Source organism: Ursus maritimus, unplaced genomic scaffold (assembly GCF_017311325.1).
Source record: "Ursus maritimus isolate PB19 unplaced genomic scaffold, ASM1731132v1 scaffold_34, whole genome shotgun sequence".
In the NCBI taxonomy this organism is placed as follows: domain Eukaryota; kingdom Metazoa; phylum Chordata; class Mammalia; order Carnivora; family Ursidae; genus Ursus; species Ursus maritimus.
The window spans coordinates 23,842,641-23,866,819 of NW_024426008.1; the positions used below are offsets into that span (position 1 = coordinate 23,842,641).

The 24,179-nt window shown below is 46.6% G+C and overlaps 1 protein-coding gene across 2 annotated transcripts in view; it reads right to left on the bottom strand.

Annotated features, from left to right (window-relative positions):
* ERMP1 (endoplasmic reticulum metallopeptidase 1) overlaps positions 1 to 20,781 on the bottom strand; it is a 41,820-nt gene extending 21,039 nt beyond the window's left edge. For both annotated transcript variants that reach the window (XM_040620315.1, XM_040620316.1), the window contains exons 1-7: positions 20,444 to 20,781; positions 18,765 to 19,066; positions 14,558 to 14,685; positions 13,872 to 13,977; positions 3,563 to 3,709; positions 2,833 to 2,925; positions 748 to 960 (exon numbers count right to left, since the gene is read on the bottom strand). In XM_040620315.1, the coding sequence (XP_040476249.1) occupies positions 748 to 960; positions 2,833 to 2,925; positions 3,563 to 3,709; positions 13,872 to 13,977; positions 14,558 to 14,685; positions 18,765 to 19,066; positions 20,444 to 20,781 (1,327 nt within the window). The remainder of the gene's footprint in view (positions 1 to 747; positions 961 to 2,832; positions 2,926 to 3,562; positions 3,710 to 13,871; positions 13,978 to 14,557; positions 14,686 to 18,764; positions 19,067 to 20,443) is intronic.
* Between the last annotated feature and the right edge of the window lie 3,398 nt (positions 20,782 to 24,179).

Below are 24,179 nucleotides of genomic sequence, written 5' to 3' on the forward strand. Positions count from 1 at the left end.
CAGAGGTCACCCACTTTCCCACATCAACCTCACGCCAGGCGGTAGAGTTCAAGGGGCAAACGGTAAAACAAGGAATTCAGCACTGTCACTGCAAAGTACTGAAATGTCCCAGGGTCAGGTTTGTTAAAAGCTTGAACAACGAATAATATTCAAATAACATTTGCCGAGAGCCTGTGGGCACTAAAGACTGGGAGACGGAAGTCCCGCGGTTCCGCTTTCATCTTCAGCACCTTCGGGACACTCTGTGTATCAAGATATCGGCAAGAATGGAAGGCAGAGCTGCACACAGAATCCTGCCAGGAAGCTGATGCAGGAGGAGGAGCGCGGCCAAGTCGCCGGGGCGGTCTGCCGCCGCACCTGCCATCTTGTAAGGACGCACACCAGCCTGCACCACGCAACGTCCCGAGCAGAAGGAAACCGATTTAACCCAAAGCGGTTGGGTCAGACGTCAGGACAGTGCCCTAACCGCTGGTCTGTTGCGCGGGCCCATGGGATTTCCGCCAACGGTCATCTTACAAACCTTATAAACCCCTGCGACGTAAGCACAGATTCCGCTGTGCTAAGAGCAGAACTGTAACGAGCACCTTCATCTGATGTTCTCTTAGAAATTGCTTACAATATCTATCAGAGGTTATGTTTCTTTAAGGTTTTAGACTTCTTGAAAAGATGGAGGCAAACGGACTCGAAAAACTTCAGGCAAATTCCTATACGCAGGCCAGCACTGCAGTTTTAGAGGAAAATACTTACTCTTGTGTTTGGGCTGCAACAGCTTTTTGCCCAGGTACAACACGACGGCCATCACCACCACCGAGTTAATTATCGAGCCGACGCGAGAGGGGTAGGCGATGACAAACAGGCCAAGCACGTCGAAGAAGACCATGTTTCCATGTCGATACTTAGAGGAAGAAGGCAACATATCAGACGTAGCTAGATATTTAAGAACCGCTAAAATGTTGTCACCTGTTAGTAAAGAAGAGAAAGATAATGGAGGTGAATAAACCATGCGCACTGTGAGTGAGGACATAACGGACGGAATGCAAACAGGAAGAGCTTTCCACCACCCCTCTCTCCCCACCATTCTCTCAAAATATCTCAGAGCAGGCCCGTGCACCCAGTCTCCTCTCCGTGTAGACACTCAGCCAACTGGCCTTCATCCTCTCCCTCGCATGAGAACTGCTCTCTGATCATTCCTTCCTCGCTGTTGACAAACGCAAAGACTGTTTCCTAGTCCATCCATTTAACATATACCTTAAATACCGCTCTAGAGAACGGAAGTTCGGTGCTGGGACACAAGGCCCTCAGGAAGCTCGTAGACACCGAACGCACTGTTACATCGTGTTAGGAACAGGAACGTCAACTGTACCGCGGTTTCGAACACTAATACGGAGCAGCAGGAGCGGCCCCTGGGACCACACCACGGGCAGCCACTGGAGGCTGAGAAGTTAGGGAGGCGTTTCTACCTAAGCACTCCTATACAAAGCACGTCTGTCCACACTGCTCAGGGCAGAGGAACGGGAGCCAGCATGACAGGGAGACAGCCCGCACGGCCAGAGCGTGGAGCTGAAAGCCGGGGGGACTTCCCCGATACAACACAGCACACGTCGGAACCAGGAGTCCTCAGCCGCAAAGCTGGGGAGCGGGAGAGTCCCTGGCAGGCAGAGCCGGGCACACCATAGGTCTGCACTGCTCCAGCACGGACCGAACGAGTCTGGACTTCAATGCAGGAGCGGGAAGGAGCCATGAGCGACTGGGGTGCGTCCGCCGTGCTCATCCCACCCCTGACTTCTCTGCTTCCCCCGAGACGCCACGCTCTTATCGTGCCATTTCTGTCACTGGCTTCTCCACCTGCCTGCAGATGTGTTTCCCCAAAAGCTCAGGTTGAGTCCTCTACCTTTGCTTCACTCTTCCAAAGCCCATTCCCATCCCCCACGCTTCTGTGGTTGTCTCGATGCCTCTGATTCCCAAACCCATATTCCCAGTTCTGCCAAGAGCTCTAACACCACGTGGGTACTTCCATCCGGTCGGTCCACAGACTCCTCTCTGTCTGACGGAGCGGAAGGCCTCCTTCCCTTCTTCACGACTGCTCTGCCGTCACCTTCCCGTGTCCCCATTAGGGTCAATGGCACTGTCTTTCCCCAGCCAGCTGGGGCCTTAAACTTCACAGCTGTCTCCGCCACTGGCCACCTGATTTGTCCCTTCCTTCCAACTGCTCAGCTCTTGTATGAGTTCCACCCAGACCGTAGTCTGACACTAGTCAGCAATACACACACACACACACCCCTACCCACGCTCTGCTCTGGCCTGGAGCATCCTTCTCTTCTGCATGGGGCCAAATCCTATCAACTCTTCCATTAGGGTTCCTCATCAGACTCCCCTCCCCTGACTACTCCAGACTTCTCTGGAAAGCACGTTAACCCCTGGCCCCTGTGTTGTCCTGACACCTGTTCGGTAACCCCTCACCTGCCCTCACCACCGAGCCTGGACTGATGTAACTTTTACACCCAACCAAGCTGCCCTAACATGTGCCTGCACCCCCTCTAACGTCTGGCTTCCATTCTGGCTACACGCTCATTGCTCAGCAACCCTAGCGTTAATCCTGGGCCCACTCTCTTTCCAGTGCCTCACAATGAACAGTCTTACATTCTTAATGGCTAACCTAGACTTCAAGGCTAAAATTCGAGCCCTCATCTCTCTGACTCCGAAGCCCCACCCAGCTCACACACACCACACGCTGCATCCCTAATGCACTGTCCACAGGATATTTATAGGTTTGGGGGTCAGCCCTGATAGTCCCTCCTAACATAAATCAAGAGTCTACATTTGAATACCGACCTGCTCTCTGAATGGAATCTGTGAGAATTCTGTCCGCCGTGTCATACTTGGTGTGATAAATGTATCCGTTCTCAATAAAAGCTAAGTCAATTCCTAAGACACACAGAAAAAAACACAACGTCATTTTGCTCTAACGAACAATCTTTCTTTAGGCTTGTTTAACATATTAAATTCCTAAAAGACAAAATGTCAAAGCAGCGGCATGACTGCTTTGTCACATTTCCGAATGTCCTACAGAACCTGGAGCTGCGGAACGTCCGAGCACGTTCACACATCAGGGAGACGTGACGAGCCACACAGCAAGGGGCAGGAACACGGAGCTCCGGAGGCCGCGGGAAGTTCACCAGCCACAGCCCTGCCGGGCCAGAGCCAGACTCTAACTTCAACTCGGCTGTACACGCCGCCAGGGAGCTGGCAAAGCAAGACAACCACAGAACCAAAGACCCCCAAAGATCTGCCACCTCCGGGGGGAACGAAGTGCTGACCAGCCGTCCCTACCCTGCCACCGTGAGGGGCAGGACGACATGTTCTAGAAAAGGCAAGCGTTTAAATCAGACCAGAGTTTAAAAGAAAAGGAAGGTATCAGGAAATCTGTTTCAGTGACTCAGAATACACAGCTCTCACACACAGCGCGCTCTCAGGATGCTGTCTGCTCACAGTCTTGCAAACAAGTAAAATTCGCTTCCAGTTAAGCGCTATCGCACTACAGCCACGATAATCCACAAGATACCTGGAATGTTCCCAAAATCCCTGTAGATGCGGAAGTCGGTATCTGAAGGAATGATTCCACTCTGAAAAACCTCCTGAGCCACCACGGAAGCAAACGGGTGTTTAGCGGCGGAAACATATGCCTGGACCAGCCATGGGTTTTCGGGACCTAGAAGGAAACAGGAGAACACAGCACAAGGTGACGCGGTCCTGTTTCTAACACAGCAGGAACAGTCATTGCTGTGGTCTGGGGACCCAGGTCTAAAGTTCAATTTTTTCATCTTTTTTCTGTCCTAACATTTTTCTGATAAATGTATATTAAAGAATGAGAAATCACCTTTCAGAAAACAAAATTATTTTTAATTATAAAATAACAGCACTATAAAAAGTTTAAGATTAAAAATGAAGAACTACCCAAAAGTCCACCATCCTAAGACAACGGTCTTCTTCATCTTTACATCTTCAGTCGTTGTGCACACGTACGGCTGTGTGTGCACAGCCAGACTCAGGGCACGCAGCGTCTACGTTGTGCCTTAACAGACTGAACACATTTTCCTGAGTCACCAGCTATTACAATGATCATTTTAATAACTGTAAAACTTTTCACCGAAAATACCAGAAGTTCCATATTATTGTTTATATACTTTTTATCATTATTAATATTTCTGCAATAACATCTTTATGCATATATGGCTTTGTCAAATGTGGAAGAGTTTTCTTTGGGATAATGAGATAAACTGTATTATTGTTCCCAATTATTCACTTGTCGTGCGGCCCTGTGGAAGGAGCACGTCCATTGGCCCAGCCCATTCACTGCAGGTGTGGCCCTGGGAACTGCTTTGGCCAACAGACTGTGAACGGGAGACACGGGAACTGCAACCGAGAAGACGCTGAGGGTCCATCACATGGTCCCTCCCTCCCTGATGGCGGCTTCTCCTTCAGCCTGGGTCCCAGAACGAATGACACACGTGAAACAAAACCACCATGGAACTGAACTGTGGCAAGTCGGGAACATAAATGTCATGAGGGAGAAATAACCCTTTGCTGTTGTAATCACTGGGATTCAGAGATTGTTTCTTACAACAAAATTTCCCAAAAAGTTGACTTATGTGGGCAGATCAAGTCATTGTATTTCAGGGAATCTAAAAATATTAACATTTTTACAACTTTATAAACAAATAACCAAATTGCTTTCCTACTGAAATGATGATCATAAAGGGGAAGGGATGGAGAGACACCGCAGAACCAAATACCCAGGAGACCCAGATACGAGAGTCACCAGATACGGATTTTAAGAACACAGCAAGAATTTTACCAAAGAGTCCAGTGGAAACCCTATAAAAACTGAGAGTAAGAACTTTAATGGATGGTTTACTCCAAGGTTTAACACAGTAGAAGAAAGGATTATAGAGCAACTGGATTGGAGCACAGAAAGAAAAAAGGATGTTAAATATAGAAATGTGTGTCAGAGACATATGGGGCACGGTAGTCCCAGAGAAAGAGGACACAGAATGGAGCAGAAGCAATGTTTTGAAGAAATAATGGCCAATAATTTTCCAAAAGTCATAGAAAACATCAAGCTATGAATTCACAAAGTTCTACAAACCCCAAAGAGGATAAATACAAAGAAGAAAACACACCTAGCAATAAGACCTTGCTTCGGAATCCCATCATCCACTAAAATGGCCAGGTCTCCTTAGGGAATGGCTAATCGCAGACCCGGGGCGAGGACAGTACAAGCGTCCTCGTACACCTCATGCCGGGGTGTGAGAAACACATCCGAGGTACGCAAGCACCAGTGAGGGGGCTACCGCTGGCCTAACTGGAGACAACTCCCGCATCAGGACGACAGCAACACAACACAGAAAACACATGACACGTGGAAATAAATACACAGACGAGGGAGAAGGGGAAGCTTTCCTTTGAGCAAAATTCCAACTATTAGCTATGGATGGAAAGATGAAGCCACAACACTCAACACCAGGCTAACTCCACAGTAAAAATCCAGAATCATCGTGTCTGCTGACTCCAGGATCAAAAGCCTCATGAGAAAGGGGGCGTGTGCTCCGTGCCAGAGCACCTATTACAAGGGGAAAACAGTAACTTCACAAAGTAGAAAAACCTGGCAAATACCATCATCAGATGACCAGAAGCCACTGTCCTCACTGGTGCTCAGACACAGGACAAGCCTCCCGACGTGGGACACCGAGAACACAGATGTGAAAGAACGGCGGTGATTATCAAACCAAATCATGTCAAGATGCTATTATTAAAATACTGTGACAATTAGATGTTAATAACCAAAATTATCCTATTAAAATATGAAAACCATACTGAAAAATGGGTAAAGCTAAACCAGAAAGGAGAGTATCATAAACAGCAGGAGCTGTTTATGGGGCACTCTGGGGCGAGAGGGAGGGAGCTGTATCTGAGAAGGGGCAGGCAAGAGCCCACGGGAAGTGGGACATGTGTCTAGCTCCTTCCATCCACGGGGGTACGGACATACTCACCTACCATGATTAAGTTTTCCATCTTATAACCTTTTACGTGTGTGTTACATAATCACTGTGATAGGTCTAATAAAACATGACAATCAAATGCTGTATGTTCCTGGACTGGAACTCTGATTAAAAACAAAAACAACTATGTCATTATTGGAACAACTGGAAAGAAAATCAAAAAACATTAAATAGTTTTATATTAATGTCGTATTTTGTGTCATATATGTACTGTTATGAAGGAACATATCCTTGTTCTTTATTTCCTTAGATGATTATGTTGAGATTATCAGCTGAGATGGTTTTTCTCCTTTATTATGGTAATGTGGTAAAATACATAGATTGATTTTCAAATATTAACCCATCTTCATCTAACCATTCATAAAGTTGCAGGATATAAAATCCATAGACAAAAATCAGTTAATTTTTATACATTAATAATGAACTGTCAGAGAAATTAAGAAAACAATCCCATTTACAATTGCACCAAAATAAAATACCTAGGAACAAACTTAACCAAGGATGTCAAAGACCTGTCCTCTGAAAACTGTAAGACACGGATGAGACGAAGTGAAGACACAAATACATGGAAAGATATTCCATGTTCATGGACTAGGAGAACCAATATTGTTAAAATGTACATACTGCCCAGAACAATATCAGATTCAGGGCAATCCCTTTCAAAATTCCAATGGCATTTTTCATGAAATAGAACAAACAATTCTAAAATTTGTGTGGAAGCACAAAAGATCATGAATAGCCAAAGCAATCCTGAGAAAGAACAAAGCTGGGGGGCACCACACTCCCCGATTTCAGGCTATGTTACAAAGCTATCGTAATCAAAATAGTACGGTACTGGCATAAAAACATACATCAATGGAACAGAATAGAAAGCCCAGAAATAAACCCACACATACATGTTCAGTTAATTTATGTGAAGCCAAGAATATACAATGGGAAAGGACAATCTCTTCAATAAATGGTATTGGGAAAACTGAAAGAATGCAATGTGAAATTACATCACACACAAAAATTAACTCAAAATGGATTAAAGATTTGAAACCATAAAACCTGAAACTATAAACCTCCTAGAAGAAAATGTGGGTAGTAATAAGCTCCTTGACATCAGTCTTGGCAATGATTTTTTGGATTTCACACCAAAAGCAAAGGCAACAAAAGTTAAAACAAGTATGTGCGAATACATCAAGCTAAAAAGCTTTTTTACGGCAAAGGAAACTATCAACAAAATTAAAAGGCAACCTGGAGAAAATATTTGCAAATCATATATCTGATAAAGGATTGATATCCAAAATACATAAAGAGTTCATATAACTCAATAGCAACAACAAAAAATCCAATTAAAAAAAAGGACAGAAGATTTGAATAGACATTTTTCCAAATAAGACGTCCAGACAGACAATGGGTACACAAAAAGGGGCTCAGCAACACTCATCACCAGGGAAACGCAAATCAAAACCACAATGAGGTATCACCGCACACCTGTTAGAATGGCTTTTTCCAGAAGACAAGAAATAAAGTGTTGGTGAAGATGTGGGGAAAAGGGACCCCTTGTGCACTGCTGGTGGTACCGTAAACTGGAGCAGCCACCGCAGAAAACAGCAGGCAGCCCCGTGCACACTGAAGCATTATCCACAACAGCCAGGATATGGAAACAACCTAAGTGTCCATCAGTGGATGAATGGATAGAGAAGATGTGGTGTATATATACACAATGGAATATTCACCCTTTAAAAAAAGAGGAAATCTTGCCAAATTTGCAACAGCATGGATAGACCTTGAGGGCATTATGCTAAGTAAGTCACACAGAGAAAAAGAAATACCATATGATCTCACTTATATGCGAAATCTAAACAAAAGAAAACAAAAACCCAAACTCAGAGATACGGAGAACAGACTGATAGCTGCCAGAGGTGGGGGCTGGGGGGTGGCTGAAACAGGTCAAAGTGATTGAAAGGTACAAACTTGCAGTTAAAAACTAAGTAAGTCTCGGGGTGCCCGGCTGGCTCAGTCGGTGGAACGTGCAACTCTAAGTTCCAGCCCCATACTGGGGGGCAGGGATTACTTAAAACTAAAATCTTTATTTATAAATAGATAAACAGATACACAAGTCCTGGGGATGGAATGTACGGCACGCTGACTACACTTGATAGCCCTGTGCTACGTGCTGCAGAGTTGCTGAAAGAGTGGGTCTTAAAGGTTCTCATCACAAGAAAAAATACTTTGTAACTCTGATGATGGATATTAACTAGACCTATTGTGGCGATCATTTTGAAATATATACAAATATTGAATCGTTTTGCTAAACACCTGAAACAGGGAAAACACATCTCGTATTCCTGGAATAAGCTCAACTCAGCTGGAAAACGGTATCTTTTTGGTATGAACGTGCACATATATATATATATATATATATATATATGTGCACGTTCATACACACACACATATTGCTGGATTCGGTTTGCTAATATTTTATTTAGGGTTTTCACATCCAGGTATGGCAGTTATCTACCAAAAGTATCTACCAAAGCTGAACATATGCACGTTATGACTCACTAACTCTACCTGGAAGTGTGTCATCACAGACACGAGTACCAGAAGACATTTACGAGAACATTCATATCAGCACCCCTCATAAAAGCCAAAATCTATGAACAATCGAACACCAGTAGAATGAATAGTCTTGTCAATGGAATAGTATTCAGCAATAAAAAAGAATGAAGTCCTGCTAAACACAAGACAGATAAATCTTACAGACATGGTGTTGAGTAAAAAAGAAGTCATACACAAAAGAAAACAGTGGGAGTCAATTTATAGGAAGTTCAAATTTAATCTGTCAAAACGTTAAGTCGGGCCAGCAGTAACCTTTCAGGGGAGGACGGCTGGGAAGGGCCTCAGAAGGACCCTGCAGTGCGGGCAATACTCAGTCTTGATCTGGGTTCTGGTTACATGATTATATTGTTTGTAAAAATTCATCAGGCTGACCACGCAGAGCTGTTTTTCTTTTACAATAAAAGACAAAATGAAGACACTTAAAATGTTAATACTTGTGAAAAAGGTAAGACCAGGGCGCCTGGGTGGCTCCGTCAGTTAAGCATCTGCCTTCAGTTCGGGTCATGATCCTGGGATCGAACCCAGCGTCAGGCTCCCTGCTCAGTGGGGAGTGTGCTTCTCCCTGTGCCTCTACTCCCCGCCCCCGACTCATGGGCACACACTCTCTCGCTCTCAAATAAAATAAATTAAAAAAAAAGGTAAGACCCATCAGCAGGCAAGAAAGTACAGTTTTAAATATCTGCTACCTGGCCTTTAAGCCCTTGGAGATCCGCCTACTGCATGTGAGCACTCCAGCCCAGCTCTAGCCTCTCCCTGATCGCCCGCTGGGGCCTGCAGGTCAAGTTCTGGTACAAAAAGGAAGTCTGGAGAGACTGGGCTGGTGCAAGTTAGTCAGCTCCTGAGTGAGCTATGCCCCATAATACAAACAAGGCGAAGGGAGCCCTCACATGAGAAATTACAGAACCGAGGGTTTTACTCAGTGGTTACTAATTTAAGAGGTGGGTACTAACACTATCCCAGTGTTAGAGATGAGGAACGAAAGCAGAAGCAGTTGTGCGACTGGTTCACGGTGGCTCGCTGAGGGCGCGTGCTATGGCTGGGATCTGACCTCGGGGTGCCTGGCTGGAGCCTGTGCTGGGTGCAGAGGGAGCCAAGTAAAACAAGGAATTCCACTCCTGAAGAATGTGGCGAAAGCTGGGCACAGAGAGATGAGCAGTGGTCGGAAGAGGGAAAAATGTTTAGGTCACCATGAATATAACCAGTCTCCTGTGCATGGACCTGGAAGGTACCCTCAATTTGTCAGTCTTATAAAGAAGCCGAGGAGACTATGCGGTACTTGGATCGACATGCCCGTGTACAGTGACTTCTGTGGGATAAATTCCTACCAGTGGCTGTGGCGGACTGAAGGGTCTGCGCGCTATTTCAAGCGGTACCTATTGCCAAAGTGCCCAGAACGGCATCAGCCTGCACTCCACCAGCTGCACGGCACTGCCTGCCCCACCGGCTCCGGGCAGCGTTCTACTTACTTCCTGCAAATCTGAAGTGTAACAAATTCATTACAAAAAAAAATTTAAAAATTTACCGTCATCTGAATTTACATTTCTGTTGAAATAAAGCTTGACTACAAAGTTTGGCAGTTTCTTAAAAAGTTAAACATAAATTTACCCTATGACCTAGGCACCCACCCAAAAGAAAGGAAGACACATGTCCACACACAGACTTGCACACAAGTGCCTACAGCAGCGCTATTCCCGAGAGCCTGAAAGTGCAATCCACCCACGTGTCCACTGACTGACGAATGGATCAACGAAACGCACTCTATCCACACGATGGAACGTAATTCAGTCATAAAGAGAAGGAAGTGCTCACACGGGCTTTCCATCTATGGATAAACCTTAGAAAACATCCCATATCTTGAAAAAAGCCACTGAGTGTGCGGCTTCTCTTTGGGGTGATGAGAAGAGTCTAGAATTGACTGTAGTGATGGCCGCTCAACTCTCAACTCGGCGAATAGATCTAAAAACCACTGAGTTTTACTTTAAATGGGTGAATTACAGGGTATGTGGCTTACACCTCAATAAAGCTGTACTGTTTCAAACAGACATGATCCCAAGCAGGTTATAAAACAGTAAATAGAGTGAGATTGCATTTTCGTAATATGTATTAACTTACTCTATCAATATGTGTGAACAGAAAAAAATTCCAGAAGAGTAGGGACTAAACCCTCACGTGGTTTGCTCTGGGGTAGGACAGGGGGCATGATATTTTTCACAAGGGAAAAGGAGTCCGTGACCCCTTTGCTTCTGGGCTTCTACTCGAGGTTGAATTTTTCACAGGGGACATTTATTACTGGCCTAATCTGATTAAATTTTAAAATAATGGATTCTATAACGCCTTCAAATGATTCAAGCAGCCTTACTGGGTCATGACATAAATCACTAATCTGATAAAGTCATTCCTTTATGCACCCTGGTCCTTTTTAGAGTCAGGTGGTAATGATTATTCCAGTCCCTAAAAACTCCCCGAAGGCAGGTCTCTCTCTCTGAAGGGACAATGGAACACCAGCGAGTGCAAACTGTTTCAACCAAGACATGTCCAGGCAGTACAAGCGTGTGTTTAAGAAGCTGAGGATGGGGCAACCTAGCAGGACTCAACATCCTGGAGGCTTTCTCCTCTTTTAGTGACACGTGGAAGCCATGCTGACTTGCCCCACAAGGACGCCAGGCTTTAGCGGGCAGTGGCACGTGGAAGGGAGAGCCTGAGGAAGGTGCTGGAATGTCAGAATGCACCAGGGAAGCTGTCCCATATGCAGTTCAGCCACAAGAATAAGCTACCAAAACCTAGAGGGAAAACATGGCATAAAAACTCGGAAAAGGGGGGGAAATTCCCTCCAAATCTTCTGTAGGATGCCCCTCCAGAAAAAATTAATTCTGAAGTATGAGGATTTTATTTTCAATGAGTGAAACATTAAAATTGTAAATACAGTTAACCCTTGAATAACATGGGTTTAAACTGTGCCAGTCCATTCTTACATGGATTTTTTTCAATAAATATGTATAATACTGGAAGTGTATTTTCTCTTACGATTTTCCTAATAACATTTTCTTTTCTCTAGCTCACTCTATTATAAGAATACACTATACAATACGCACAACATACAAAATGTGTGTTGATCGACTGCTCGTTATCAGTCAGCCTTCCCGTGTATAGAACAGTAGTTAGGTTTTTGGGGAGTCAAGAGTTACACACAGATTTCAACCATTCAGGGGATCAGCGCCCCTGACCCCCGCGTTGTCCCAGGGCCAACCGTATATTGCTAATTACTAACAAGTCTGTTCTTTGCTTTTATCATTAAGGTATCAAACGCAATGAAAAAATGTCAAGAATACAGAAAACTACAGAGTGTAAGTAAAGCAGTACTGACAATTCTGTTTTTAAATTCATTAAGCGATGGCTTTTCACATTTAGCCCCATCCTCCGCTCCACCTGGTGACACCCACCAGCCAGCAGTGACCGTTACTGTAGTTTAAATCTTTCCAGATAATACGATTACATCTAAAGTGTGTGCAAGTGCACATGCTTACGTCAAACTATCTACATTCAGTAGAAAGAGCACGGCCTGCAGGCGAGTCACACTAGCGAAGAGGGTGCTCAGTAAGCGTCAGTGAAGAGATTACCTTGGACCTAGATCTAGCTGGCCCCAGGGACATGTGTTTTAACCTCTCTGGTCTACATGTGTGTAAACTATGTCACCATGTACTCACAGAACATGCACGCGTTCACACAGACGCACAGAGTAAGTTCCGGAGAGGGGCAGACCGCACCGTCGGGCTGGTTTTGATCCGGGTCCCGGGAGTACGGAGCGCAGTGCGAACGACCGAGCACTTAACACAGAGTGCACGCCCACCAGGGAAGACGGACGGACACACGCCTGCCCGTGCGGAGCCCTGACATTTCGCTGGAGGACAGACACAGCATCAGCTTTGCTTACAGAATTTCCTCTTGCTGCTGTTCGCTTGCTTTGACGTGGGGTTGTGCCATCACGTAACCCCCTAGCCTGACTGACCCCCAGAACCGGAGGGCACGGTCACAGTGTGGCCTCTACGGAGACCCACAGATGTCAGCGGCAGCTTCTCACGAGTCAGGTGAGGCGTTAGAGCAAACAGAGAGGTTGCAGAGTCAGAAGGAAAGGAGCACCTTCTTCTCATCTCACAACCTTGAGATTCTCAGAGGTTAGCTGACATAAAACATATATCCAGTTTGAAGGGTAAACGTCTAAACTAAGCTGGAAGGAGAATACTGAAATATGGTACTGTTTAGTTTAAAGACGTGCTGAGCACACCTTAACCAATCCCGGGCCTGTAAAGGGCACTAAAAAGTTCCCCTGTCAGCTTACTCTCTTCTCCTGGCCCATCTCAGGCCCCCATTACAGAACTTCTACCAAATGCTGTGTGTACGGCTAAAATGCACTATCCAAATTTCTAACCCACTGGGGAAAATGGTGTGCAACGTCCCAAGGCAGAGCTGAGGAAGCCCAGAACTTCAAATGCTGTTAAAAAAACGTGATAAATGATCCTCACTAACGTAATGGCTGCTATCCTTACGACCCTCACCTTGTTATCCTTGGGAAGGCTTACTCATAAAATTAAAAATATTTCTCTGGCTGACGAAGTATTACTGAATCCAGTGACATTCAAATTAACTCAATTATCAATTTAAAACCCTTTAACCAGAAGCTTATTTTCTCATTTTAAATTCATGAAATGGTTGTCATTTAACATTATTTACATCATAATCAGCCACAATGGATAGAACAAAGCCCATCCCCTCTGTGACAATCTGGTCAGCAGTTCCCAGCGAGGGCTGTGAGCCTGGGCTGCCAGGGTTCCACCCCACTGTGCCTTTTACCAACTACGAAACCTCTCGGACATTTTAATGTCTCCTGGCTCGGTTTTCTGATGCGTGAAACGACGGTCATTACAGTCCCCAGTCCTCAGGTTGTTCTGAAGACTAAGCAACTTAATATATACACGATGCTTTGAACAACACTTAGCACCTGGTAAGCGCTATGCACGTGGTAGGTGCTGTTAATATCATCTTGTTAAAATGCCAACAACAACAAAGTAAAACTACCCGATGCCTTACGAAGAATGTTCGTTTCATGAGGGTACTTAAGTCCGAAAAGCTTCCACTTTCATGAAGAACAGAACTGCATTCAAACAGCTGCAACTGCATTAAGATGTAACACACAGCCTCACGTACCTGTTTGGAACACAAGCTCTTTCCCTCCCACGCCCGCGGCCTCCAGGTTAATAAATGCCCGGATCAGGCTGGCCCAGGGGTGCTGGGTTATGAAGCCATGACTAGCCTGAAGAAGAAGGAAATAAAACAAATATAGGTTAAACAACCTTAAATTATCTAAGTCTTTATTTTGCTTATTTTAAAGACAGACTGTCTATGTTGATAAGGGGCAGATGGGAAAATTATCATTTTTTTCCAAGGCAGTATCTCAAGCCACGTACCCGTGTCTCCATGCATGCCGGCTGCGTGCAGTCTGCTGAGGGGAAAGTCACCGTCACAGAAGCTGCCTCATTGCCGCGCGGCGGCTAACAATGTCCTCAGTAAGCGTGAGGCGAACGGGAGAAAGGACGAGCCGCGTGCTCGTGGGCCTGCCTCAAGGCATCTCTGCAACGCCCGAGTCCCACGGGGCGGCTCATGATGCCCTCACAAAGCCCTTTCATGAATCACAAAGCTGACAAGATGATCTGTTCTGAGTTCTCAACCACTGCGCGCAGGTCCACAGTGGCTGTGGGGTTCGTGAAGCATCGCCGGCTACACTACTGTTTTATGAGACTACACGAATGAATACTCGAAATGCATTAGGTGTGAGCTATTATTACTATACTCGTTATTACTCAAATCTAGTATTTCAAAGAGTAAGATCTCACCTGCAGGACATTTTCCTCAGCACCATTAAAGAGAAATATGACAGCGTGATGTAGGGCTTCTGAAGATGCTGACAAGACGCGAAGGACTTCCAGCATCACTGAGCAGCTAACCGCATCATCACTGGCACCTTTAAATCAGAAAACGAGAGTGCGCCTCAGATTTTAAAATGTTTACAGGTTGAAGGGCGTCTGGGTGGCTCAGTCATTAAGCGTCTGCCTTCAGCTCAGGGCATGATCTCCGGGTCCTGGGACTGAGCCCCGCATTGGGCTCCCTATTCAGCAGGGAGTCTGCTTCTCCCTCTGTGTCTGCTGCTCCCCACTGCTGGTATGCTCTCTCTGTCAAATAAACAAAATCCTTGAAATTAAAAACAACAACAACAACAACAACAACAAACCTCTTGCAGGATGAACTGTCACGGCTGGGAATGGGGTTTTCTCATCAAGAAAGCACCACAGTGTGGCTGAGTTGCTAATTGTCCAACTCCTGATCTCAGCTCAAGTCTTGATCTCAGGGTCATGAGTTCTAGCCCCACGTTGCATTCCATGCTGGGCATGGAGCCTACTTAAAAAAAAAAAAAGCACCCCTGTGGCTGCGAGACCAGAAGCAGGGCTGTGCGTGTCACCATGGGTTGACAACAGCAGCCGGCTGGGATCCTCGTCCGGCTCGCCTGCGGATGTGTGTGGAACCGTGTCCAGCCATGAGCTGTCACTCAACTCCCACCTATTGAATCAGCAAGCAGGAGGGACCTCAGTGAATACTGGACAGCGGCACCCTCATCACCCCAAGGCAGTCTGCTCTGCTCTCCTCATGCCACGTCCTCTGTAACAGTGCCACGTCTGTCTCTGACTTCCTGCCTCATCTCCCGCTGCCACCGTGCCTTTGCTGCCACTATCATAAAGCTGCACGTCACTCCACATTTCCGGGGGCCCTTTGGGTGGCGTCACATTTTTAAAGCTTATGTGAGGAAAGGGATTATGTGATGAACAAGTACAAAGAAGACCTCAAATCTAGTAAGACACAGGAATGGAGACCAATGACCTAAACAGCATCCCTGCTCCCAGCAGCGAGAAAGCGGAGGCCCTCATCAGACTGCCTCACCTCTCTTGATTCGGAAACCTCATAGATTTATATACCTTGATTTTTTTAAAAAGCACCATAAGAGTTTAGTAAAGGAACTGACTGGACATTTGATGATATTAAGGAATTACTGTTAAGTTTTTTAGGTGAGGTAATTCACGGTATCGTGAATATGTCCAAAAAGACCCCTTATCTTTCAGTGATACTAACTGGAATACAGAGAAATCAGTCCAGCTGAGATCTGCTTCAAAATAGCCAAGGGGTGCAGGCGTGGGGGGAAAAGAAGACCCGGCCTTTCAAGTTGGGTGATGGGTACACGGAGGTTAAACAATTCTGTTTTTGTACAATTTGAAATCTTCCATACTAAAAAGTTTCAAGTGTGAGTAAACAAGACACAGCAATGACCCAGGCAGGAGCACTTCTGGGTTTACGCACTGGGAGGCAGGGTGCTGCAGAATTCAGCGTGGGTTTCAGGGCAAGAAAGACTTGGAAGTAAATTCTAGCTGTTATTTACCCTACAATTTCCTGGTCTGGAGGGCAAGGCCAATGACAGTTACCTCACAGGTGTGTCATGAGGATTACAAGAAAATGGTGGTCCACCTCCAGTGTTAAATTGTTCCTTCTCTTTACAAATTTAAGAAACACTCTGCAACCAGCTAAAATGCTTGCTTGGGCACTGTTAAATTCCAGACCCCCTTCCTACTCAAGAAGAAACTAATTAGCCATACCCTCTTGGTAGTGATCACTAGATTGCATTTTTAATCAAAGTGAAACAAAGTAATCATTACCTAATTACTGTGGAGCAGAAAGTCTATGTAGCTATCAGTAAAAAGTAACACCTTCTGGCAACCAAAGAAAATGACTTTTTTAACTTTCAGACTGAGTTACTGTAATGTAAACAGCAAACAATAAAATGTTTATTCAAAGTGAGAGAAAGGAAAACTGAAAGAAACATATCTAGGGTTGATTAAAAAGTTTATCTGCCCACTTATCTTCCTTTATTTTAATGGCTCTCGCATCAGAGAATGGGACTAGAGAAGATTACGTCCCTTTTTTTATTTCTTTTGGGAGTGAAAGAGAGAGAGCAAGCGAGATGGGGAGGGGCAGAGGGAGAGAGAAAAAATCCCAAGCAGGCTCCACACCCAGGGCTGAGTCAGACATGGGGCTCGATCTCACAACCTTGAGCTCATGACCTGAGTTGAAATCAAGAGTCAGATGCTTAACCGACCGAGCCGCCCAGGGGCCCCAGATTAAATCCCTTTCAGAAAGGGAAGGGAAGTCAGAGGACAGCATTTCTAAGGCCAGTGGTACGCCAACATCACTTTCCAGTCAGAATTAACCCTGAAATTAAAACCACCACTGAAATAACTCACTCTCTTCTACCAACACCCTGGGGCCATGCAGCAAACCCAAAAAGACATTTAAGGCCTTTCTGTGGGTAACATTACTCCGAAGTGGTAGATCAGTTCCTAAAGTTCCAGATACACTGCTGAGAAGAACTAAAAAAAAAAAAAAAGAAAGAAAAGAAAAGAAAAGAAAAGAAAACAGTGCATATCTCCATGTTTCACTTAGTTCATCCACTAAAAGGACATAGGTGATGGTCTATTTTATGATGGTCTTTTTCAGCTCTATTTATTTATTTTCAACTAGAACATTTATAATTGACAGAAATTTCCTTGCAATTGTTGGCTGGGATATTCTTATAAAATTTTAATTAAAAATGTGTTCCAAAGACCCGCAAAATCACGATCATCTCCTTCACAGACTCCGTGTATTCAATTTGTAACATCCGGCACTACGTTTCTGATACACGCATACACATTTTTCTTTTATAATGCTCTTAAATAACCATGCTGCTAATCTGTCCCACCCAAGAATTTAAGCACTGTGACCGTGGCCGTAGGGGGACACTTAATTCATAGCTTCTTTGAAATAGGCATGAGAGACTACTTCTTTCCCTAAGCACACACAAAGGTATTTCTGACTTCACGAAACAGATATTTGTTCACAGGTACTTGAAAAAGCATGCTACATTCTAAACGCAATTGGCAAGTTTTCTGATTAAAGATATTCTAGTACGAATCATTGTATCAAGCAGGTTTTTTTTAATCTTTTGTACAACTCTGGATGTTCATATGAGCCTGCCGTAAGTTCAAGCAATCCAGAAATGTTATTATCAAATAACAAAGGGGGGGGAAGGTTTTTCATGCCATGAAAGCTCTAGTATCTCCATTTTACAGATGAGAAACCGAGCAAAGAAAGAAGGGGTGAGGTAGTTTGCCAAGAAGAACATTCACTACACATTGATACTCTCCTCCCTTTAAATGTAGCTCAAAGAACGGATGGGCTGGAAGCCCCCGCACCTGGTACCAGCTCTGCCTCTGGTCAGTGGTGATCAGCTAAGTTTACTCCTGAGACAAAAGACAGGGTTAAGCAGATGTCATCTCAGCTCCTCTAGCTGTAAGATACTATGATTCCACTACAAAAAGCTACTGTTTTCTCCTCATTCCTACTTAAAATCTAACTACTGAAAACGTGTCTCTCATGAATCTTATTTTTAAAAATGCGAGTCCAATTTAGGGAATTCTCATTCATTCTACAAGTATTTATCGTGTCAGGCACCATCCTAGACATCAAGTACTCTATTTCACCGAAGTATTTTCAGAGAAAGATTTATGGATTAATGAGATACTCTCAGAGTACGGCATCGCCAGTGAACCAAAGTCCCCCCTTTACAGGTCGACAGACACTGCTAGGAGAGCTGTCCTCCAAACCCGGCATTCCCTGAAGGCAAAAACCGTTCCTTCATCCCAAATCCCCAAAGCCTCGTACAACACCTAGCTGAGTAAACACTTCAAGTGGCAGAACCTAACCCCAGGACTCAGGGACAAAGGACTGGCACTGCTGATAAAGCAGCTGTGACCTACCAGAAACATCCCATGTCCCATCACTGGGCTGCTGGCACTGATGTTCAAAAAATAAAGGACTTGAGCGAACAGTGAGGGTCTGGATCTTAAACTAAGCAATACTTCTGATTATCTTGAACAACTGCCCAAGCAGCTTGGAGTTAATAACCTTTCTGAGCTTCCCGAGGTGCAACTTTGACAGGACTAAGGATCAGGTCCATACCTGGTGAGTTTGCCACGGAGTCAAAATGACAGTTCGCCAGGACGGCGTGCTGGGCTCCGTCCCTGGGCTCCAGCTTCACCACGACGTTGGTGATGTTGTCATAGTAGCTCGTAAAACCTCCCAAGAAGTCAATGCTAAAGGAGCCTGTGGGCCGCTGCACATCTACTGAAATCCTGTGGACGCTGCTGCTCTGAACTTCAATCCGTTTAATCTGTTCCAAAAGGTAACGGACCGTCACGATTTCATTTTCTGGACTTCCTGTGGTCCTGGGGCCAATGGATGTTATGTGTTCAAGATAATCCCTGGAAGCAACCAAAAGAATGACGGTGACAAGGAGTGCTAGGCCACTTTTTCCTGTGGGCCCTCCCACCTCCCTGCGCAAACAAGTTCTCTGACTTCTCACGTAAAAAGGGCTGACTTTTATTATTTCAGGTACCCTGTGAAAATCACTTGTAAGGTTCCACCATTTTCTTTTGCCTCCCGGGAGTTCCTCCCTTCAGAGTTTTCTCCACCCACTCCACTCCCAAATTCTCCCTATCCCCATATCAAATCCACACGAAGCCCAGGGATTCTATTCGAAACCTGTGGCTGCTGAAGGCTGGACAGACAGAATCCAGCTTCATTGTGCCACACGCTGCAGGGTTACTGATTCTAAGCAGCAGAAGCCAATGAGCAAAGACAATTAAGGCAAGAGGTTGAATAAGCAAAGAAAAACCGTGATTGTTGAGAATGGACTCGGCCCTCTCAGTGCACACTAGACTAATAACTTCAATTCAGGCCAAAGCCAACCCTACCCCTAAAACAAACAACAACAAAAAAATGTGTTGCCTTTTCACTGCATTCCAAGTGGGCAAAAAGGGAGTGGGGGAGGTGTGTTCCAGAAAGTCCTTAAGAAAATAAGCTTCCAGCACTTTGTAGTCAAAAGTTTTTAAAACACAGTGGCTGCTGAAAACTCTGCTAGCTTATGACTTCAGGAGCTTTGATATACTTAGCGTGTCAGTATCTTTGACTTTAATCACCTTCCCTAGCATGCTCAAAGGTCTCTCTTCTTTAAAACATAACAAAACAAAAAAGAAAACACCAAATCTTACGCATCAAGGGCCCAAGGACAAGCTCCAGGAATCTGAGAACCTCTGAAATTGTTAATAACATTTTGAATGTGCAGTCTTTCAGAAAAAGCCTCCATGGCTTACAGGTGTGAGAGCTGTGACCCTCAAGAACTTAAGAGCACTGCATTATCCCCGTGATCACCTCCCCCCAAACCGAGCTTATAAAACGACCTAGGTACAAAAATGTCATTCCCCATTTCATTTGGAAAGCAGGAAGGCTAGTAAAAAGTGGAAGTTGCTACAGAAGATGGGGGACGATTACCAACCCTCCAAGTGCAAGTGGGGCAGAACGAAGGCGGACAAGCAAGCGCCATCCGCACCCCCCACCCCGTCCCCGCGCCGGGACACCCTCCCCCACAACCGCACCGCCGCCTTCACGGCTGCAAGACAAGCTCCGCGACCCATAAACGGGGACTCCGGGGCAGGGACGCGCGGTGTCGCCCCGCCCCACGTGCGGCCGCGCGTCGCCGGCGAGCCCGGGCGATCCCGCGGGGGCGGGCGCACGCAGGTGCGGCGGCCCTGGGGCCCGGGCCGCAGGGGACGCGCGGGCCAAGCGGCAGCGGCGGGTACCTGGCTTGGCGGGCGTCGAACTCCCCGTGGCGGCCGGCGGCCCCGCGCAGCACAAGCTGCTGCAGCGAGAGTTGCACGAGCGCCCGCAGCGCGAGCAGGTAGAGCGCCAGCCCCAGCGCGGCGCGCGCCTCAGACAGCCCAGTCCCCGCGCCCCGGCTCACGCCGCCGCCGTCCCCCGCGCTCCGCTTCCGCGTCCTCGCGCCACCGCCGCACGCGTCCGCCGGGGGCTCCTGCGCCGGGGCCTCCCTCCCCGGCTGCGGCGCGGCCGCCGGGCCGTCCCGGCGCTCCCCTCCGACGCGGTGCCGCCTCACGGCTGCCGACTCCGAACCCCACTCCATGGCCACGAGCCTCAGCCGCCAGCCCGACCGCTCCAGCCCGCGCCGGCCCTGGGAGCAGCCGCGGCCGCCGCAGCGCCTCCTAGTGAGCGGACGGAACCTGCAGAGGGCCAAACTTCTTCTGATTGGCCCGTCCCGCCGCTACCCAGCCTCTCCGGGCAGGTCGCCGGCGGGCACCGTGGCAGGGCCGGCCCCGGGGTGGGCGTGACGGGTGTGCCTCCTGCGGCAGGGCCGCCCTGCCTGGTGTGGGACAGAGATTTCCAAACGGAAGGGCACCCAGAAACCTGGAAACGGGAGAACAGTGAGAGGTCGCTTTTAAAAGAATGCACGTGGGGGCACCGGGCAGATTCTGAGGACGATGGCCCCGCTTTCATAAGGGGCGACAGAACAGGAAAAGTAGGCTCCTGGCTCTTAAAATTAGAACTGGGGCTGCGCAAAGGAGGCCCAGCCTAACATTCCCACACACGCAATCCAAACACGGATCTTCATAACCGTGTGAGGCAACCAGCGCTCTCATTGCCTGCATTTGACAGGTGGAGAACAAGCAGCTTTTACCCAACATCAGTCGTGAGCCAGGCCCTGTGCTCAGGGCTTGAATGCTTTATCTCATTTGAATCTCACAAGAACCCAAAAAGGAAAGACTTTTATTCCTACTGAATAAGCTGAGAAACGTAACCAGTAACAGATGAAGAGCTTAAATCCAGTTCAGTGGGACCCCCAAAACAGCATTCTGGTCCACTGCTGAGACGGGCATTCTGGAAACTAAGGTTCGGGAAAGCGGTGCCTCCCTCCACGTCGCCCAGAGACGTAGCCTTGGTTTTAGTGTAGATGATACCGATCGTCTAGTTTCCCGCCTGCCTGCTGATGCCCTGAGCCTCTCTGCCTCCAAGTTCTGTGTCTGCAACATGGCGTTGCTGCAGTTCCAAGTCCGCGAACCTAGAGGCCAGCTGGGGAGGTACACCAGCCCCCGGGGCTGCTCCTGCCCCCGGCTCAGGCCCACCTGAAACCAGGACGGTCCTTATTCCCAGCTCCCCCAACACACAGTCCTCTTTCCTGTCCTTCGTGCGCGCCATCTTTCCTTCCACAACAGGATCCTCTCAGTGCTGCTCAAGTTGCCAGGAGGGTTCTTCCCTCCCCTCACCGCCTATTTACTAAGGTGATCTATTCATCCTCCAGATCTCAGCCCCAGTAGCACTTCCTCAAGAGAAATCTCCTAAAGAAGCCAGTTTCCCCTATTTGTGGGATCCCACAGCACCATGTGGGCACGTTATAATTTAGTATCTTTCCCATGAGACCGTAAATTCCATGAAGGCAGGAATCGTGTCTGGCTTTGCTCACCATTTTATTCCCTCCTCTTAACACAAATCATGAAACGTAGTAAGTAGTCCGTAAGTATTTCTTGAGTCACAAAATGAAATGTTATGGCAGCAGCAGCATTTTAACAAAGATCTTTTCTAGCCTTGGAGGTCTGCAAGACCAAAGACAACGTCTACCTTGTTTACTCGTCACTGTGTCCCAGTGCTTATCTCTGTGCCTAGCCCATGGTTGGTACTCGATACGTATTTATTGACTGAGCAAATGAATATATATTGTTTTTTATGAGAACCAGCTTTCTTGCTATTCTCTTTCCAAAAACTCTACCATCTTTGAAGACCTCAGAAACAACTCTGTCCACTGTAGTGTAACAAGATAATGGAGCTTGCTTACTCTTAGGGGAAGGGCACGCATGTCCCATGCTCTTTTAAGCTTTATGTGTTTTATGCTGTCCCTTTCTGGGCTGGGTATCAGAAAACCTAGGGATAAGCTGTACCCCTCAGGAGCTGTGCTAGTGGTTAAATCATCTGAGCTCTCTTTTTCCGAATGGATAATGTATGTTAAGCATCTCTGATGATATTCTGTGGAAAACAGTGCGCCAGAGCAGAAAAGAGCCTGGCTGTTGGAGTCAGATTGGAGATCCTAAATTGTGTCCCTTCGATGAATATGTCATCATGCAAGTTACAGTCTCAGGATCTTTATCTATGATAATGGAGGTAATGTCTGCCTTAAAGGGCTTTAGTGAGGATTAATCAGCTAATACTTACGAAAGATCCTCACACATAAGTCTCATTAGGTAATATATTCTGGAATGTTCCTTCTTATACAATCTTTTGCAGATTGGATTAAAGGCCATTTTCCCATTGTGATCATGATAGGGCCCTAGATGGTGCACGTTATTATAGATGGGTGCTTGGATGACAGCTTTTCTCTAGACTTGTGTCAACTATAGGGTTCACATTTGAATATTTTTAAGCTACCAACCATTAGATATCTACTCTGTCAGATACCGACCAAGGTGAGGAAACAGAACAAATCAACGTTTCTGCCTTCTCAGAGCGTACATTCTAGTTGACAGAGACAATAAACAAGAGGGTGTGTATTTATGGGTGAATAAAATGTCACATAAAGTGCTATAAAGAAAAATAAAGCAAAGAATTGAGAGTGACCTAGGCTTTTTTTTTTTTTTTTTTTTTTAAGTTAGGTGCTCAAGGAAGATCTGAGATGACATGTAAGGTAACCTGAATGAACTGAAGAACGGGGCCATAAGAGCCTGAGGAGAGAATGTTCCAGGCAGAGAGAAATGAATTGGGGTATTCAGAAGCAACACTGAGTAGGGCATGTGGCTCAAAGCAGACGGAGCGAGAGGGGTGGTGATGGAAGGGAGGTCGGAGCAGTAGGCAGCGGCGGGGAGGGCCTCCTGGGTCACAGCAAGGACTCTGGGGTGGTTCTGAGCCGTGAAGGGGCCATGCGCTAAGTGACTTGTTGTATTATTGCTCAGAGTCTCAGTGCCAGGCAGATCAGCACCCTGACCACGCCCTGATCACTTGGCTAATGTCTGGCCTTTGAAGTGTTTGAAGCCATTGATCTGTGTTTTTGTTTGTGTGGGCAGGAGGCCACAGCGCACGCAACACATACTCTATTTCCCACAGATCAAATTGCTGATGGGGGTGGAAGGAGAGGTGAAAGCCTCCGGCGGCCCTGTCTGGTGACCTACAGATGACAGGTAGACTCACTTCATCCCGCTTGGCAGACAACTGACAGAGTGAGTCTGACCAGCCTACAGGCACTGAGATGTCCCAAGTCCCTTCTGCTTTACCTCTCAGTATTTTCTAGCAAGCTGGCCAAGTTGAGGGAAAGGGCGCGCAGGCTGTCAGGATTCAGGGGAAATGCCAGTCCCTATCTTCCACCACTGAGGTCACCCCAAAGCCGATGTGCCTCCTTCTTTGGAAAAAGCGCTACTAGGGCACCTGGTGAAAGTTCTCCAGGACCGAAGCCGGCAGAGGCGACCTCTGACCTCATGCTACAGTGACAGTAAAATCGGGGGACAGCCCGAACCAAGAGGTGAGAAGAGAATCCAAACCAGC